The 18081-nt window shown below is 40.3% G+C and overlaps 1 protein-coding gene across 1 annotated transcript; it reads right to left on the bottom strand.

Annotated features, from left to right (window-relative positions):
* Positions 1–9079: 9079 nt before the first annotated feature.
* LOC112943717 (stromelysin-1-like) lies at positions 9080–18081 on the bottom strand. The gene is given in 11 exon segments (XM_026034959.1): positions 9080–9180; positions 10250–10350; positions 11578–11737; positions 12184–12317; positions 14691–14847; positions 14955–15116; positions 15700–15711; positions 15714–15824; positions 16739–16887; positions 16986–17230; positions 17980–18081. Coding segments are annotated over 11 exon segments (1434 nt in total).

The raw sequence follows: 18081 nt of genomic DNA on the forward strand, positions 1-18081 counted from the left end.
TCATCTTTTTCAAGACTATAGAAATTCTGTAGATAAGTCTGAAGCAGAAATAAAAAAAAAGAAAAGAGATATTATCATTCATCAGTATTGTGTTCTGTGACAATTCAGTGTTTGTCATGTGCTAGAATGGTCTGTTTCTCCAGAAATTTATTCAGAGTTAGATATGACATAGTTTTCTATATACTTACCTGGATTTCTTGTTTTACTAATGGAGTACATGGAGAAAAAAAGTCCTTAAAATCTAATATTTACTAAAAGTAATTAATTCCACATTTAGTTTTTGATGCCTTGTTACTTCACTGGCAAAACTCGGAAAGAGAATAGAGAGAAGCAGGGAGAATGCACAGATCCAGGACTCCCAGTGAAGCAAGTAACTGCTGCTTGAGGGTGTACATTTTAGCAGCTAAATATGATTTTATGAATCCAAGCCTTCCTATTAACTTTCACCTATTTTGATGTCAAGTGTGGTATTTCTCAAACATTTCCTTTTCATTTCAGTGTTCCATGAAAGGTCTTATTCAGCAAAATACTTAAATGTATGTCTAATTCTATGTTACTATGTTACTCACACTCTCTCAAACTATCTCCTGTTTCATTTAGAACTTAATTTGGCTATTGAAAAATATTAATTGAAAAATATTTACCTCCACAAGTGCTATGGTTTTTYCTTCATCTTCTGCTTCTGGAGGCACAGGAAGAGTAGAGGAGACCGTCACATACAGCAGCAAGAGAAGCAAACAGGACTTCATTCTGATAACAGATTCTCTACCTCAGTTACACTGCTAAGTCTGTTTGCTTTCTCTGTGTTGAACACGTTTCTCCACTCTGTTTATATAGGTAATGTGCAAATCAGTGACAGTCTGACTCATACTTTATAATATCCTCTGATTAGTAAAAATGATGCATAAGAGTTTCATAACGAGGGAGTGATGCAATGTATTTAACTAATGRTAGTGTCCTTATTTTGTCCTGTTTAGGGCAATCTTGTAATGTTTTTAGTAAATAAGGAAAAGCTTTTCAGATAAAAGGAGGTGCTACATTTCATAATTCTTAATAATAAAGGAACTAATCTTCAAATCATAAAGGTAGTACAAAAATCTGATCTTAGCTRAGAGTAATCAACATCATAGCTCCAGGAGAGCCTCCAGTTGCCTGGTAGTTAGCAGTTCAATCTAAAATAGTCTTGTGATGTAAATAAAAATAAAATGAGCTAAAATGATTCAATGATTTTTCTACTTTTTCTACTGTTATTCAAAAATCAGTCATGAAACAGAGATACATAAACTGGGTTTCTGAAAGATAAATAATCTGAATAAATAAATCTGAAAGAATTATTCTGTGACTCTATGATCAATGTCTTACATAAGGAAAACGAAGGAAAGGCATGATAAATACTATTAAAAAAAGAAAGATTTTTCCTAAGAGGGGAGCGGTAACTTCTCCAAGTTACAGTATTAAACTCCAATACAGTATTAAACAAAGGTGATTAAGTTTAGAGATGAGGTTTGTGCTTCAGATGTGTGAACATCTATGCTATCTATCTGAAACGTCCTAGTGAGTCACACCTGTTCTCCAGTTAACCCCATAGATCCTGTGTCATCATAGCCTATGCAAATGTCTCAGAAAAATATGGGCAAATGAAAAATGCTCTAAGGAATCCACCTTTAAGTGTACAATCCCTTAAAGTATTTGTACACCTAAAGGTGTCTACATGTGACTTAGGTGTCTAAGCCCTCATTTTGGACAATGGATTCTAAACAGTGATTCAAGAGACATACAGTATGTAGGTTAAGATGAGATGAATTGTTCTTTAGGCTGCATTGATTGTRTCACATAGATTTTTGTTGGCAGTGCAACAGTTTAAATACCCAGATCACATACAGGCCTCTACAGCGTAAAACACTAAATTCAGGAAAACATTTTTAACTAGAAAGATAACTAAGCCCCAGMGTAGGCAGTTTGATGTGGTGGCATATTTTCTAAGTTCAGAAGCTGTCATGTACAGGCTAGACATCTTTTGGAATGTTTTTGGTATTACTGTTCTTGCCTTATATAACCAGCTTCAGGGGAAAACCTTTAGAGGTCTTTCCCAATGTATGTATTTTTTGTGATTCAGACTCTTAAAGGAATATTGTAAATGTTGCTGTTAGAAAAACAAAGGCAAATATGACCCATTATATATTTTTCCTGGTATCTGATCAGATTTTGCTCTAAAGAGGTTCAATGCAAAACTTTCTTAATTGTCCTGGGAAGTATTTCACTTATTTTCTCCTAGATCAATGGGAAAACAATACTGTACTTAGTATTGGAAATGGAACTGAGAGTTCCACCCTCACTGTGATATACTTCCCTCTCCCCCACTCCTAAGTCAATATTTAGCACATCACRTGCCAAATCTGGGAAGAGCAAATCTCTTTGTGCCTTCCAAAGTGCAGAGTGACAATCCTTTTTTGGCACAATTGACTAAAGAGAATGCAGGATACTTCAAAAACAGAAGAAGCAATATAGTGTTGGTATTTGAAATGGATAGTAAGCTGATTCCTCAGCGTGTACAGCTTTTCTGTATATAAAGAGATTCAGTCTCATGAGTTGTTATTCTTGATATATCATGATTTTCAGGCATTAATTTAAAAAAGTATGTACATTGAATGCATTTCCAGAATCTTTGCATAGCATTTTTTAGTTTGCTACAGCTCACATGATTCTGGGATTTATGAAATGCTATTTAATTTCTCTAGTTTGGTTTCTAAACAAGCATTATCACTGTGAATATTTCTCCCTCATTTGATTCTATAAGCTAGTTTATAGAGCTCCTATAGTTCCTTCATTTCTCTTTTAGTAGCTTCCTTATTTCTTTTATCTTTTTTTTTGCTTTTATTTTCTGCTATTTCTACGCATTTAATCATGTGCAGACAAAGAACAGAACCATATTTATTAGAAGCATCAATTGGCTGACACAGGAACACTAACAAATCACATGTCATGCATTGCACAGAAAGATTCTGCCGCTCTACAGCTTTGTGCACAGGGTCTTCTGCCAAATTTTAAGTATGACCAGGAGGATATTGAGTAAGGGAAGGGGTGGGAAGGGACATATTGTTATTTTCCATGTATGACTTTGAGTGCAGTCTTTGAGAAGAGAGTCATGGATTCTAACGCTAGCTGGGGAAGCTGTTTATTTATTGAAAAGGTCATTGAGTGAAAATTTTAAACAGCATCATGAGAAGGAAGCAAAATCAATCACTTCCTTTTTTCTTTGGAATTTCCACAGTTTTGGGCTGCAAAGCGGGGTTCCCCTTTCACAGGGTTCCTTTTGCGTGCCTCTCCGCACATCTCCCTCAGTGACGGGAGTTCTGCATGGCAGCTAGCACATTGCCATCATCTCCCTTCCAAGCACTCAGCATGCATGGTAGTATGTGATCAGGAATATCAAATTGGATTAGCCAGTGAACAGGTAAAATGGGATCCAGATCTTGAAGGAGATCAAAGACGCTTAGATAGACCAAGGAGCTCTGAGTTGGCTACTAGAAGGATCAGTGGGTTCAGGCCAGCTCCTCGGAAGACTGGGAGGTTGGGGGGTTGACAAAGAGACTATTTGCATGTCTGTCTGTGCAGGAAGTGAGGTGACACTGGGAGTCCYGTGTTAGGTACTGAGTGGACTGCACGTCCAAGGTCAGCTGTGGAGGGATTCACAATGTCCATATTTCCTGACTTTCATCCTGAGCTGCCAGAGRGAGGTAGAAGATGCGGCTGTTTGTACCATCTGCATTTATATGAGTGTTTCTATCTGTGTTCATTTGCATGACTTGAGGTGTATATATATATGTATATATATATATGTTATCATAGAATCATAGAATCATAGAATGATTAAGGTTGGAAGGGACCTCAGAGGTCATCTAGTCCAACCCCTCTGATCATGCAGGKTCACCCAGAGCACGGGGCACAGGGCTGCATCCAAGCGGGTTTTAAAGATCTCCAAAGAAGGAGACTCCACAACTTCTTTGGGCAGTCTGTTCCAGGGCTCTGTCACCCTCACTGTCAAAAAGGGTTTTCTCAAGTTCCTGTGGAACTTTTGGTGCCTCAGCTTGTGGCCGTTTCCTCTAGTCCTGTCGCTGCCCACCACTGAAAAGAGGCCGGCCCCTCCTCCTCACTGCCTCCCCTGAGGTATTTATAGACACTGATGAGGTCCCCCCTCAGCCTTCTCTTCTCCAGGCTGAACAGCCCCAGCTCCCTCAGCCTTTGCTCATAGGGCAGATGTTCCAGGCCCCTGATCATCCTCGTAGCCCTGCGCTGGACTCTCTCCAGCAGCTCCACATCCCTCTTGTACTGGGGAGCCCAGAACTGGACGCAGTACTCCAGATGTGGCCTCACCAGGGCTGTGTAGAGGGGGACGATCCCCTCSCTCGACCTGCTGRAGAYGCTCTTCTTAATACTCCCCAGGATCCCGTTGGCCTTCTTGGCCACCAGGGCACACGCTGCCTCATGGTCATCTTGTCATCCACYATGACGCCCAGGTCCCTCTCTGCGGGGCTGTTCTCCAGCAGAGAACCCCTAATCTGTACTGGTGTSTGGGGTTATTCCGTTCCAGGTGCAGGACCCTGCACTTGCCCTTGTTGAACTTCATGAGATTTCTCACCGCCCAGTCGTTCAGTCTGTCCAGGTCCTTCTGGATGGCAGCACAGTCCTCAGGGCTATCAGCTACTCCTCTCAGTTTGGTATCATCAGCAAACTTGCTGAGGGAGCACTCCAGCCCTTCATCCAGGTCGTTAATGAATAAGTAGAACAGGACTGGACCGAGGACCGACCCCTGGAGGACACCGTTAACTACAGGCTTCCAACTAGACTCCGTGCCGCTGACTACCACAGTAGTCAGTGTGTGTGTATGTTTGTGCCAGCTGAGAATATACACTTAGAATTGCTCCTGCTTGAACTTGGGGGCAGAGAGCTGCAACAGCCCTGCCTCTGTCAGGCTGCCATGTTCATAGGCTCATAACACACTAATTCTGTCCAAAGTGTCCCCTGACTCCCTATATGGTCAGTGGAGAAGGGCAAGGCCTGCACTTCCCTGCTGAGCCCAGAAGGGAACTGGGCAGCTCTGCCCAGGACTCTCAATGTGGGCAGCTTGCCCTGTGTCATCCTGCCAAGACCAGCTGTTAGGTTCTCCCACATCTAAACTGGGGCCTGAGCAGGGATTTGCTCCTGTGTTTAACAAAGGGCAGAGTTTTTAGGTATTCATCCATTCTGCTCCTGCAGAATTCATCCATTCTGCTCCTGCAGAGTATTTGTTTTTATTAGTTCTGTATTAGCAATAATCCTACTTTACACACAATCTTCTTGCTCAATCAAACTGCAGGCTAGCTGTTTTTTTTTCTGAGGCAAGAGACTGAAATACTTCTTTTTTAGGTACTTTACTTGACATACCTCTTTCATTAAGTTTCCATAGCAACATCAGAAATACTGGAGGTACAACTGTGATATTTCCTGTTCCCAGTACCGACTGAAAAGGACATTTAGGYAAAGGTATAAGAGGAGAAAGATAGCAATATTTCCTCAGAATAGTTTCTCTGCCTCTGAGAATTATTTGTGACTTTGATTTTTACTCTGGGTCTCATTTTCTTGGGGTTTTATTATTTGACTGTTTGGTTTCTTTACCTTTTACCCCCCAGTTATATTCAAAAGTATTTTAAAATGTTCTATGACTTTCATCTTCCCTTAGGTGAAGCTTCCACCCACATTACTGACTAAATAATGAAAAAAATAAATTCCCAGGTTGAATCATAGTGGGTTTTCCTCGATAAGAGTCTCTCATTACAGAAGTACTACAGAAAGGGGAACTTGAATTGGTAGTTCCATATTTTTAATATTACAAAAAATAAACATGGCAATTCATAATTGTTTACTAACTACAGTTCGTCACAATCATGATTTCAGTCAAACTCTCTCACAACCAGCTGGCACAGTCATCATTCTAACAGGAAGTACTTCTATGCTTGTTCTGTGCTACTAATCAGATCCCAARCCCTATGTGTTTCCAACGTATTTTGAAGCAACAAAGTCCAGTCTTTCAGCAAAAAACAAACGTGACACAGAAGCAAGCCCTTTTCCTTGAAGGAATCAATTTTTACTGAGAAGACTGAAACATCGAAGATGAATATTGTATCATTGTGCAGCAATATTCTACTAGTTTCCAGATATTTTTGGAAACTTAAAAATTCACTAAGAGTTGCCTCCAATGAGCCATGTACATTTGGATGCTGAGATGAAGAAACTTGATGTGCAGCTCAAGTCAATTCTTACAAGCTTCTGGAGTGTCCATAGCTGATGTTCAACATCTAATTTAAAGAAACACTGTTGTTTGGGCTTCAAGACCCTGATGGGTTTCTCAGTTCTCAGGGTCTCTCAACCAGGAGGCTGCGTTGGGCTGTGGCAGAAGRGCATTGTGACAGGACTCGGTGTGGCATGGGCTGAATCAGGTGTTATCACTCTTCAGTAGAAAAATATGCAACTTGGCAGATCATAAACAGGTCAGTTCCTGAGTTACACCTAGTGACTTGCACCGTCTCAGACATGACATCATCACTGCAATCAGTCGAGCTCTACAAAGAAGGGAAGGAGCGCCAATCTCTGCACCGAGTACCTGTTTCCTGTGTACACAAAGAGACAATATCGGATTTGCTGTTCTCGTCGGGCCTGTTGCCAGCGCCAGGGCTGTGGACTGCTGTGCCCCAGCTGCATTTCCCTGCTGGGAGCTGGGTGTGTGGTGGCCTTGCTGGGCTGACCTCACCCTGTTCAACCTGGCGGTTGGTACAGGAGATGATAGAAGTAAAACTTCCTCCGAAACAACCATCAGTAAGAGGTCAATTCCACAGCACAGATTTACAGATTGAGTCTGTGTATGCCCCGGGAATCTGGCATACACAGTAGGAACAACTGTAAAAAAAACACTGGAACCATTAGAAATCCCCTTTAAGAACTACTCATATGAACTACTCATGCATGTTTTTGTCTTTTACTGTTGTAGCTGAGACAGYGAGCTGACTAAAATGTATTGTTGTTATGTGACCACTTACAGAGCTATCACCGGAAGCATTAAGGAAAAATAGAAACCAAGGAAACAAGAACTGCATAAGGTAAATATTAAGGAATAAAGTAACCCTGAGATCTCTCCTACTAAAATCAATAGAAATGTTCAAGTTAGCAGTTAGTCAGAGCTACCTGTCCTTTTCTTGGAGGTACTGTAGCTAAGATCCACAAAGCTGGAAGGAGCATTTTGTTTCCAGCTCTGCCTGGTCAGCAAAGCCCAACTCACTCCCTACCTCCATGTTCAGAAATGACGGTAGTATTTGTACTGTTTACTTATTTGCAAAAGCAAGAGAGTGACAATAAATACCTGCATCCTGCAAGATTGAGAGCGCTCTAATATGATCAGGACCATGATGAATTTCTGATAAAATTTGTGCATAACCTAGACATCCACTGGAGTCTTCTGTCTGAATAGCCCTGCTTCCAGAAGGGTTTAAAAATGGATCAGAAAAGAAGTTCCATAAAATACATTGAAAACAGAATCACAGAATCACAGAATAGTTAAGGTGGGAAGAGACCTCTAGAGATCATCTAGGCCAACTCCCCTGCTSCAGCAGGGACACCCAGAGCACAGGGCACGGGGTGGCAGCCAGGCGGGTTTGGAAGATCTCCAGAGAAGGAGACTCCACAACCTCCCTGGGCAGCCTCTTCCAGGGTTCTGGCACCCTCACAGGAAAGAAGTTCCTCCTTACCTGGAGATGGAACTGCCTGTGTTTCCACTTGTACCCATTGCCGCTTGTCCTATCACTGGCCACCACCAAGAAGAGCTTGGCCCCTTTCTCCCTACATTCCCCCTTTATGTTTTTGTACATATTAATCAGATCCCCTCTCAACCTCCTCTTTTCCAGGCTAAACAGGCCCAGCTCACTCAGTCTTTCCTCATAAAATAGATGGTCCATTCCCTTAATCATCTTTGTTGCTCTCCACTGGAGCCTCTAGAGAAGCTCCACATCCCTCTCATACTGGGGAGCCCAGAACTGCACCCAATACTCCAGGTGCAGCCTCACCAGAGCTGAGTAGAGGGGCAGGATCCTCTGCCTTGACCTGCTGGCAACATTCCTCATGATGCAGCCAGGATCCCATTGGCCTTCTTGGCCAYGAGGGCACACTGCTCACTCATGGTTAACTTGGTGTCAACCAGGACTCCCAGGTCACTCTTTGCGGAGCTGCTCTCCAGCAGGTCGACCCCTAATCTGTACTGGTGCCTGRGGTTATTCCTCCCCAGGYRCAGGACCCTGCACTTGTCCGTGTAAGGAAAAAGCTTACTCTATTCTTGCAGCAGAGGAATGAAAGGGAAGCATTCATAAAACAACCCCCCCCCCCCCCAAAAAAAAAAAAAAAATCTTAAAAGCTTTAGATCCCGCTTGCTGCCTGTCTATATGCTTAGGTGCCAAAATATCTCCCTAGACACCTCCCACCTGTGGTATGTTAGCAGTGATGCCTACTTCCAGCGACCTGGAGAACACTGCAGTGCTGGCATACCCATGCACTCACTTATCTTGGAAAAATTGCTTTCTGCTGTCCCTGTTTTTCTTTCCATACATATGAAAAGCAGTTTTTTAGCTTGGTTGCCTAGCTTTTATTTTTCTCAAATTGGTGGAAAGCAATCCTAGCTTAGGGACAGAAATGCTATTCCAAGTCAGCTTGTGGCTGCTGGGGTTTAGGGTAAGGTGGTACATGGCACAAAGAGTGAAAAGATGACTATGCAAAAAATGAAACAAGAAACAATTTTGTATCAAAAGTAAAAACTGCACTGTTGTTCTTTGGCAAGTAAACAATCTGACAAATATGTAATAATGCCTTTGTTACTTATGTACATATATACAGAGACGTATGTAAAACACTGTTCTTCTGTTCTTATAGAAATGTGCAGGGGTCAGATGGTCTGCGGAATGAAGTCTGAAATATTTCACTATTACAGACATTTATAAAAGCAAAACTCACTCCAGTACAACACTGTACTCTCTCCTACACTAGCACAGATGTCATTTTCTTAACAAGGAAACCAGAAGGTCGTCTTAAGGAGGCGTGTAACTCTCTTCTTACTAGGGTCAAATTCAAACTGCTTTCTTCCATGGAAGAAGTAGAAGAAGTCTAAGAAAAAAAAAGCCACATGAATTAGGATATTGCTGATATATAGATTAACAAAAGCTTGCAAAGGTTTTTAACAAAAGCTTGCAAAGGTTTAAAAACACTTTGGCTACATTTACACGGTGAACAGCATATACTCCCAGGTGTGACCTCTGTGGCATGGTGCGCTGGGCTTGAGGACACACTGCTCTGGGCTAGTGCCTTCCTTAGCAGACCAGCTGTGTACTTACTGCACAATGCAGTTAGTGAATTCTGTACACCCCATGAGGTAGTTTAACCTATGTTAATCTGCAGTTTAAAATGTCTGCTATCATGCCAAGGCTGTGCTGAAGCCCTTTTGAGGACTGTTTTTCTTGTATGCAGGCGAGGATATGCTTGTGTGCCCCAGAGCATGTCATAGAGCATGGTGGGCTGGTGGCCCCAGGACATGGAACAGGGAAGGAGACACTCAGCTGGTGCATTGTCCTTCACCCCACTCTTTGGGAGTCATGGTTGCAACATGGATCCCCTCCAGGAGAAGTTTGTTTGGGGTTTGTTTTGGAGAAAGCTGATAGATTCACTAGGAAACAATTAATCTCCRTGTCCTTTGATGATCAGGAGATGAGGAACCTGGAGAAAACTGGGAAGCTGTACCATCTGACAGTGTAGATGTACCCTGAGGCTGTTTCAGAGTTTCTCTGTCTAAATAATGCTCTCCTTTGCACAGGAAAACATGATCACCAATTATTACTTTCCAACTAGTGCCATTTCATATGTTAGGGCCAGGCTGTAGACCTTATGTTGTTGAGACCTTGGTGTCTTGAGTGGTGTGAGATACAGGTCAACATGAATATTGCAATCTGACCTTTAGAACTAGACTTTCTATTTGTGACTTTCTATCTTTCTACAGTTTGTCACCAAAAATATTGTTATTTTTCCAATGGGTAAGGTAAAGCACAAAAGTGGTTTTTGACTTCTTCAGGTCTTCAGGGGTCACTCCCAGGGCTGTGAGTAGAATCCAGAAGGGTATATTTCTGTCCAAGTCTGTGACACCAAGCATTTAGTGCAGATTTACTTGAGATATCTCACTTACTCTTATGTTGAAAAACTGCATYGATCTTCTCATTAATTCCTGGAAATGCCTCTCTTATGTGTCTGGGTTTCCTGTCCATGGACTGGCTTCTTTTGTTATAACTGAGAAAAACGAGAAACAATCTGGCATCAATTAAAAATATAAACAAATCATGATTAATGCAGCCCAGCACATTGCCCTGAACCAACTAATATGGAACTAAGCTCACTGAAGAATTTCCGTAGTCTTTGGATAACCTTGAGACAGTCTTTGAGATGTCGGAAATCACTATCACACCATTAACTCTACCTAGGTATTGTTTCTGTCAACTTACAACATAGTCTAAAAATACTTAATATTTGAATCATCATTATAAAACTCATCATTATTTTTTTCTAAGAGACTGTACATGAAGGAGAGACAAATAATTTTATCTATCTCAAACAGAAGTTAGATTTGTAAGATKACATGAGATTTCTTTCATGTTCCCTCTTTGTAAGAAATATGTATAAGAAAAAAATGGAATTTTAGTTAGGGTGTAAGCTGTAGTAGGCTGTTGAAGAGAGTGAAGTTCAGCTCATCTAGCAAGGCTGGAATAACAAAGTTACAGTGTCTTCATTCTAATAACTTTGCTCTGCAAAACATTTAATGATTAAACAAATAACTCAGGTGAAGATCTTCAAATTGCGACAATTTGAAATAAAGTGTAGAAATCTGTTCTGTCTAAACTGTAAATATGTGGCTGAGTAATGACTTCACGATGATCACTGTTTGTATGAGCCATCATTTCAGAATACTTACAGTGACAGAAAAGATAAAATTTATAGCATTCAGCTCTAAAAGCTGAGATTAATTACCACTTATAGCAGCACCTCTTTCAGTTTTCACAAATACAAGGTCCATGCAACAATACTGAGCAGAAGTGATTGAATGGAAAAGAGAAAATCATAGCCCTGAAAATGGGGTGATTATTTGCAATACATGGCATTTGATTGCAAGTTCTTCAAACTACCTGTTGGTAAAGGGAGATAAAAAAGATAAAATCCTTTTATTCTGCAGGAAGAGTTTTGATAAAAATATTCTGGGTTTATGGCTCTGACTCATTTACTGAGATTTACAGAGCTCTAAGATTTTTTATCAAAGCAACCAAATAAATAGAGAGGAGTGTTAAGTAAATGAACCAATTAAAGTGAAATCTAAAGCACTGTTTCAGGATCCTTTTGCAAGACAGTAGTGATGGTGAAAGAAATGACCAAATTTGTGTGAGTAATTAAACTCAAAATCATGGCATAATCACACCATGTGATTATGTCTGCTTCTAAAAAGGAAAGTAGCACAGGAAATATTACCTCCAAAATTTGTCRGCTATGAAGAAATATATTTTCCCCTTATTTCTATTAAAGAAAGCAGCATCGATTTTGGTCACGTCCTTTGGAAAGCCCAAGACATAGATTTTTTGAGGATATCCAGGAAGTATGGTATCTCCTCTCACAACCCAGAATTCATTCCCTGTCAAAAAATGTTGATGGAAAAGTTATCAGAACCTTCTGATGAGAATACTGCATGAGAATGACTGCTTCATGAGATTGAAAGYAACAGTCCAAAGTGTACAAGATGGGGACTAGGTATTACATTATGCAAAATCTACAACTTTAATCTTCCATCTCAATTCACTTCAGTTTTCCACAAGATAAGTATATATACCTGTTATAATTTTAATTTGGATACATAATTTTCCAGAAAAGAGGAAAAATGGCATTTATTTTGGCAGGAAATTATTTTGCTTCTTATCTTGGACAATATTTTTGTTAACTCTCTGAAGGAAAAACAGTGATTTGTTGGACTAAAAGCTGTGTAAGCTGACAGAAAAATCTTAAGTGGCTTTAAAACCAGACACAATCCCACAAGGCTACATGTAAAAGCAATAGAGGAAAATAAAAACAGAATATTTTAACCTTTAAAAAGAACAGTTTCATCTTTTTCAGGAACTTCATATGCAGCATCAACACCAGGTGGCAGCCGTGGCCAGAATGATGAAATTAAGCCAAAGTTAACTTCTCTGACTGAAGGATGCTTGCGCCAAAAGTGCCTGATAGAAATATAGTAGAGCTTTTTAATGAAATCACGTTTATACACACTAATGTATGAAACCACACCATGGCAGCAGAGCATATGAGCTGGATTTATCTGACTAAGTATCTTCTAAGTATCTTCTAATTTATCTAAGTATCTTCAAATTTATGTGACTAAGTATCTTCTTTGTATTAGTCACTCTAACAGAAAGGTCAATGGAAAAAAAAATGTCCCTACCAATGATGGGGATTCATCTCAACTTTATACAAATATCTAAAATACATCAGATGAACTCTGCTGTCAAAATAGCTATTATTTTCCCTTTACACAGAAAAGGAGCCTAGAGTAGTAGTAGTAAGAGTACTTAGAGTACTAAGTAGTAGTAGTAGTAGTAGTAGTAGTAGTAGTAGTAGTAGTAGTAGTAGTAGTAGTGTAGTAGTAATGTAGTAAAGACTGGCACAGGGTGAAGTTTTAAGGATGATTCCCTGCCCCAGGGTTGCCTGCACCAGCTTGCAGAAAGACTGGTATGAATAATGCCAGCTTCCACAAAATAATATATTTTGAGTTTTGTGGCCTCTATAATCMCTGCTGGTGATATTCTGCCTTTAATGATGAGTTTGTAGAGGATTTGGGCCAGCAGAACAGCCCCATCACATGAAAAGGAGGAGAAGCCACCTCTTCTGCACATTCTGAAGCCCTTGGSCTGCCATGTCCATGGAGAGGGACAGTTTATGCCTTGAACAGCACTGAATCAACCATCGTTTCCTTTTATTGCCTCTGCAGAGGCAAGCAAATATTGCATAAATATAAAAAAAGCACATATTGCACCAAAACTGGTAAACTCTCAGCAAAGACATCAGCAAAGCTGATGAGTGTGTCTGGGCTAGTGGTGCCTTTTTCTGAATTCTCCCAGATACTGGACTGCTTACAGCCTAAAACAAAAGCTGCCCTTGTTTTCAAATGAGCTATCTTTTCCCCATCTTMTTTATATCAACACAGAATCACAGAATATTCAAGGTTGGAAGGGACCTCTAGAGATCATGCTCAAGCAGGCACACCTACAGCATGTGGCACAGGGTGGCATCCAGGCGGGTTTGGAAGACCTCCAGAGAAGGAGACTCCACAACCTCCCTGGGCAGCCTGTTCCACTGCTCTGTCACCCTCACAGTAAAGTTCCTCCTCACCTGGAGACGGAACTTCCTGTGCTCCAGCTTATGGCCATTACCCGTCATCCTATCGCTGACCACCAGTGAGAACAGCTTGTCCCCTTCCTCCCTGTATTCTCCCTTCCTGAACTTATACACATTAATCAGATCCCCTCTGAGCCTTCTCTTCTCCAGAGAAAACAGGCCCAGCTCACTCAGCCTCTCCTCATACGAGAGATGTTCCGTTCCCYTAATCATCTTAGTTGCTCTTCTTTGGACCCTCTCGAGAAGCTCCATGTCCCTCTTGTACTGGGGAGCCYRGAACTGCACACAATACTCCAGGTGCGGCCTCACCAGAGCTGAGKAGAGGGGCAGGATCACCTCCCTTGACCTGCTGGCAATCATGTCTTGTTTCAAATGCTATCTTGCTTCTTGTACTTTTCATTTCTCCGCTGCTCTCTTCCTTTTACCTCCCACTCCTTATCTCAATTTTCTGTCCTGCCTTCTTCCCTAGAACTGATAATTTTTGATGTGGGAGAGGTTTCTAGAGATAATTTGTTGGCTAGTTGTTTTAGTCAACTGYTAAAAGAGATGTGGTTGACCCCAGGTCAGCTTAAATTCCACCATGAGAGGCTGTTATAAAGAATAAGACTTTASCAATAGCTGATAAACTAAAATATGAGGGTAACACATTAATAAACCAGAATASTGCACTTATTTCAATTGTAACAGTTGGGCTGTTTTGATGCCATCCATTGTCTATATTCCCATTGTCTAGGATAGTGCATATGGCTTGAAGTGAGGTATACATCAGGCTAATTTTTCTGCAGATAAARTGTCCCTGTATCAAAGTCTCTGTTCTGAAACCATAAATCTCATAAGAATTGTAGGCACCTTGCTGTCACTGAGATTAAAGAGAGTAATGTGCAGTGACTAGCAGAGGGACACCTGGGTCTGGGAGAAACCCAAGACAGGGTTTATCAGTATAGCATAGACCCAAGATATTATCATCCAAACTGTCAATGAGCTACCAACAAAAGTGGAAAAAAATATGGGAATAACAAAATTTGGGTTCTTAAATATGCCCTTTACCTCCAAGTGTAGTATACCTCTTATCTGAACCCCTTTGTGACCACATAAGAAATCCCAGCTTGACAATATTTGGGGCTAAGTTATTTTTCCACATTTTTGAGCATAATTTAAAAATGAACCTCTGTTATTTTACCTCTGGAGAGGTGACTTACTTGTCTTTAAAAAACATTATTTCTCCACGGAAASTGGTGACAGCATCAAAAGTTAAATCAGGGCTGCAGGTGTCTGGCAGAGCAGGTTCTTTGGGCTCATCTGGTTCTTTTACCTCAATAGATTCTTTTTGGTCACTGTAGGTGTTAAGAGAATGTCCTAAGTAAATTAAAATTACATCTCAGTCAGCTATRTTCATTACACAAAAATATCACTGAAATATATTCCAACGTGTAAGCAATAATTGATTAATAATTGTAAATTACCATAAAGATACTGAATGCCGTTAATATCATCCTGATGCAGTGGAAACGCTGAAGGGTCAAATTTCCTATATATTGGGTACATCAGAGCTTCAGGATCTTTGGAATGGAAAAGTCCCAGTGAATGGCCAAATTCATGGAGAGCAACATAGAACAAATTTGTTCCTGAAAACAGCAAATAAAATGCATAAATCAAGAGCTGTGTGTTTTCATATATTCTGAAAACATTAAGGCTATAAAGCAGATCAGAGGCTTTTAGAACCACTTTCCTAAACAAGTGAAGCTGTTTATGGAAAACTCATTTGGAGATGAAGTTTTGTCATTGAAGAAATATAATGAAAACATTGAAATCCATGGCAACTTTCAAACGAATTATTTTTGTTAGTGCCTAACTTGCCAATCCTGCAGGAATTAGTGTGGGAGAAGGATCCTAGACAAGTGTAAGTGATGTAATTGTGAGGAGAGAGTCAAACAGAAGGAAGAATAAGGAAAAAAGGAAGAAGGGGACTGCCCATTTCCTCAACTCCCTGCTGAGTAAATCTTCACCTTGTCCATGCCAAAAGCTCTGCTGGGATCTCAACTTTTTAAACTAGAGGACTCGGAGGCTTTTTATAACTATAGAAACCAATATGCCTTCAAATCAGTCCCACTTTTCAGCACTTCATAAGGGAGATAGGAGACAAAATGTGAGTCCCTGATTTCACACATATCCTGCTTTAGGTAAGGTTTGGAGAGCTTGATTTCTTACCCTCTGTGCTATGGTCCAGGTTTCATCCTCATCAAAATGGGCATCTCCACCAAAGTCCGTGCCAGGTGCATAGGCATGAGCAATGGACCCTCCTGGGCCATCAAAGGGGATGAAATCATTGTGACCTGAGGAATAAGTACCACACTTAATTGACTGTTACTGAGGGTGCCAGACCTGACAGACCTCACCCATGCACAGAACCTTCTGTTCTGCTGATTTTGTAAACTTTCAAATTCCTCCTCCAAATGGATTTKAAAAAAAAAATCAATTTTTCATTAGGAAAACTTGGGGAAATTTGAACTGATGAAATCTTCATTTTCCTCCCTCCCCCCAAAATTTTTATGTGTTTACCTACTGCTGTTGTGAGGGGGGAAAGAACAGATACAGTTTTTCTAGAAGTATGTTCCCTGTAAGACTGTAAACTCTTYGATAGAAAGCCCTTGGATGCAATCTCTGGAATGGATGTAAGAGCACAGTAGTTACACGTGATGCCTGCAAAAGCTACTTAGCCTCRATGAGTGGAGATGTGTTTCTGGGGTGGGAGCAGAGATGACTAGGAGTGTGCATGCCTGCGGGATGCTATTAATGAAAGAGGGAGGCTGCTTGTAAATCTGTCCTGAGGGCTACACCAAAAATATAAGCCTTGAGTCGGTCTAGAGCTTATTCAGTTCACATAAAGCACATGACTAATCCCAAGGGTGTAATTAGAGCTACCCACTCTGCAGCATTCTAAACCTGAGCATATTGCAAAACTCCTACSTCTATTGTGTTTCATGCATAATGTTGGACATTGTATACTAGTACAGCTCTAGTGAACTACATGCAATCCATTGCATCATTTACGCTTTCCTTCTCTCCATCTCCCTTTGTGTCATCCTGCAAAGATCTTTCAGACCAYAACCATACTATTTTCAGGAGGAACTGTATTTTTCTGTGTGATTGGTCAATCTGACACTGAACTTTTTGCATGCTATGGAGGAAGACAAATCATTACCCTTTTAGACTGYTACTCTCATTGACTGCTTCAAGGAGTTTTTACCTCTGGCTGCAAAGGAAATCATTATATCTGCRTGATCATTTTCTTCCTTGATGAACTTCAAGGGAGTTACACTGCTCCAAACATTAAATGCTTTCTTGATTGCTGCATCCACATCTGCTGGATGTAGGTCTGGTGTATAGTTTAATATCCTTTAAAATATAAGATTCCAAAAATGTGGTATTCTTGATGCTTATACTATGCAAAATAGTTATGCTGTCTATGCAAAATAGAATTACATTACAGTTACCTGTATGTTAGAACTTGTTTTGTCCATTTTGGCTCTCCTGCAAAGGTGGAGAATCCAGCTATATCAGGGAATCCACAGCGTGGTTGCTGTATCAGGTCCAGTGTTTTAGAATCTAGTTTTCCAGTCACCTCCAGCCCTAAAAAATCCTGCATTTCTTTTATTTTTTTGGTTATTGGGCTGTTATTTTTCCAAATGAAATCAGATTCCCCTTCTTTCTTAAAGCTGTAGTAATTTTCCAGGTACATCTAGCAAAAATATAAAAAATGATTTTAGAATTGTTAAACTTTTGAAATTCTAAAAAAATTATACTAATACCACTTCAAATCTGGACATTTGCTACATGTTCTTTCTGTCAAGTGGGAACATACRTAATAGAGTTCAGTTAAAGCCATGTATGAATATTTTTCTCTTAATGATGATGCTTTTCTATTATGTTGTCAGTACAAAACTTTTGCAGTTTACTCAGAATATATTCAGAACTAGCATTTACTCAATAAATTGCTTATTTTCTGGTAACGTATCCTCCACTTGCCATATACGCCAGGATTACACATATTCTTCCAGAGCAGGTAGTACATAAAGAGTTTGAAATATGTGAAAGAATACAAAATTTCAGCAGTAGTGATTCAGACAAAACAAAATCTTGGTCTTAGAGAGAGCTATGCCTCATAATGCCACAAAAATACCTACACTGAAATTAATCTAGTACAGACTGATTCAGATGTTTAACTATTGGTAGAATCAACTCCTAAATGAATCAATTTTAATTGTTCCCTTCAAAATAATTAGAGATAAAGCAAGAATTGAAGACATTTTTGCTATCACAGTTAAGAACAGGAGCCTCTTTGCTTGAGAAACACTCAATCACATCATTTGTCCTACCAGAATTTGCAAACTAGCTCCTCAGCTACTATATACTAGCATCATTCTGGAGACTGCAAYGGAAATTTAGTAATCACCAAAGACTTCATCCCTATGAATCCACCTTCCTCACCTGGATATTCTGAATACCTTCTTCTTTCTTCTGTCTCGTATCTGCAGGAAAAGCCCAAGAAAGCGCCGTGCACATTAACAGGARAAAAGGGACTCTCTTCAT

The sequence above is a fragment of the Nothoprocta perdicaria genome, unplaced genomic scaffold (assembly GCF_003342845.1).
Source record: "Nothoprocta perdicaria isolate Ctin4 unplaced genomic scaffold, notPer1 scaffold_153, whole genome shotgun sequence".
Taxonomy (NCBI): Eukaryota; Metazoa; Chordata; class Aves; order Tinamiformes; family Tinamidae; genus Nothoprocta; species Nothoprocta perdicaria.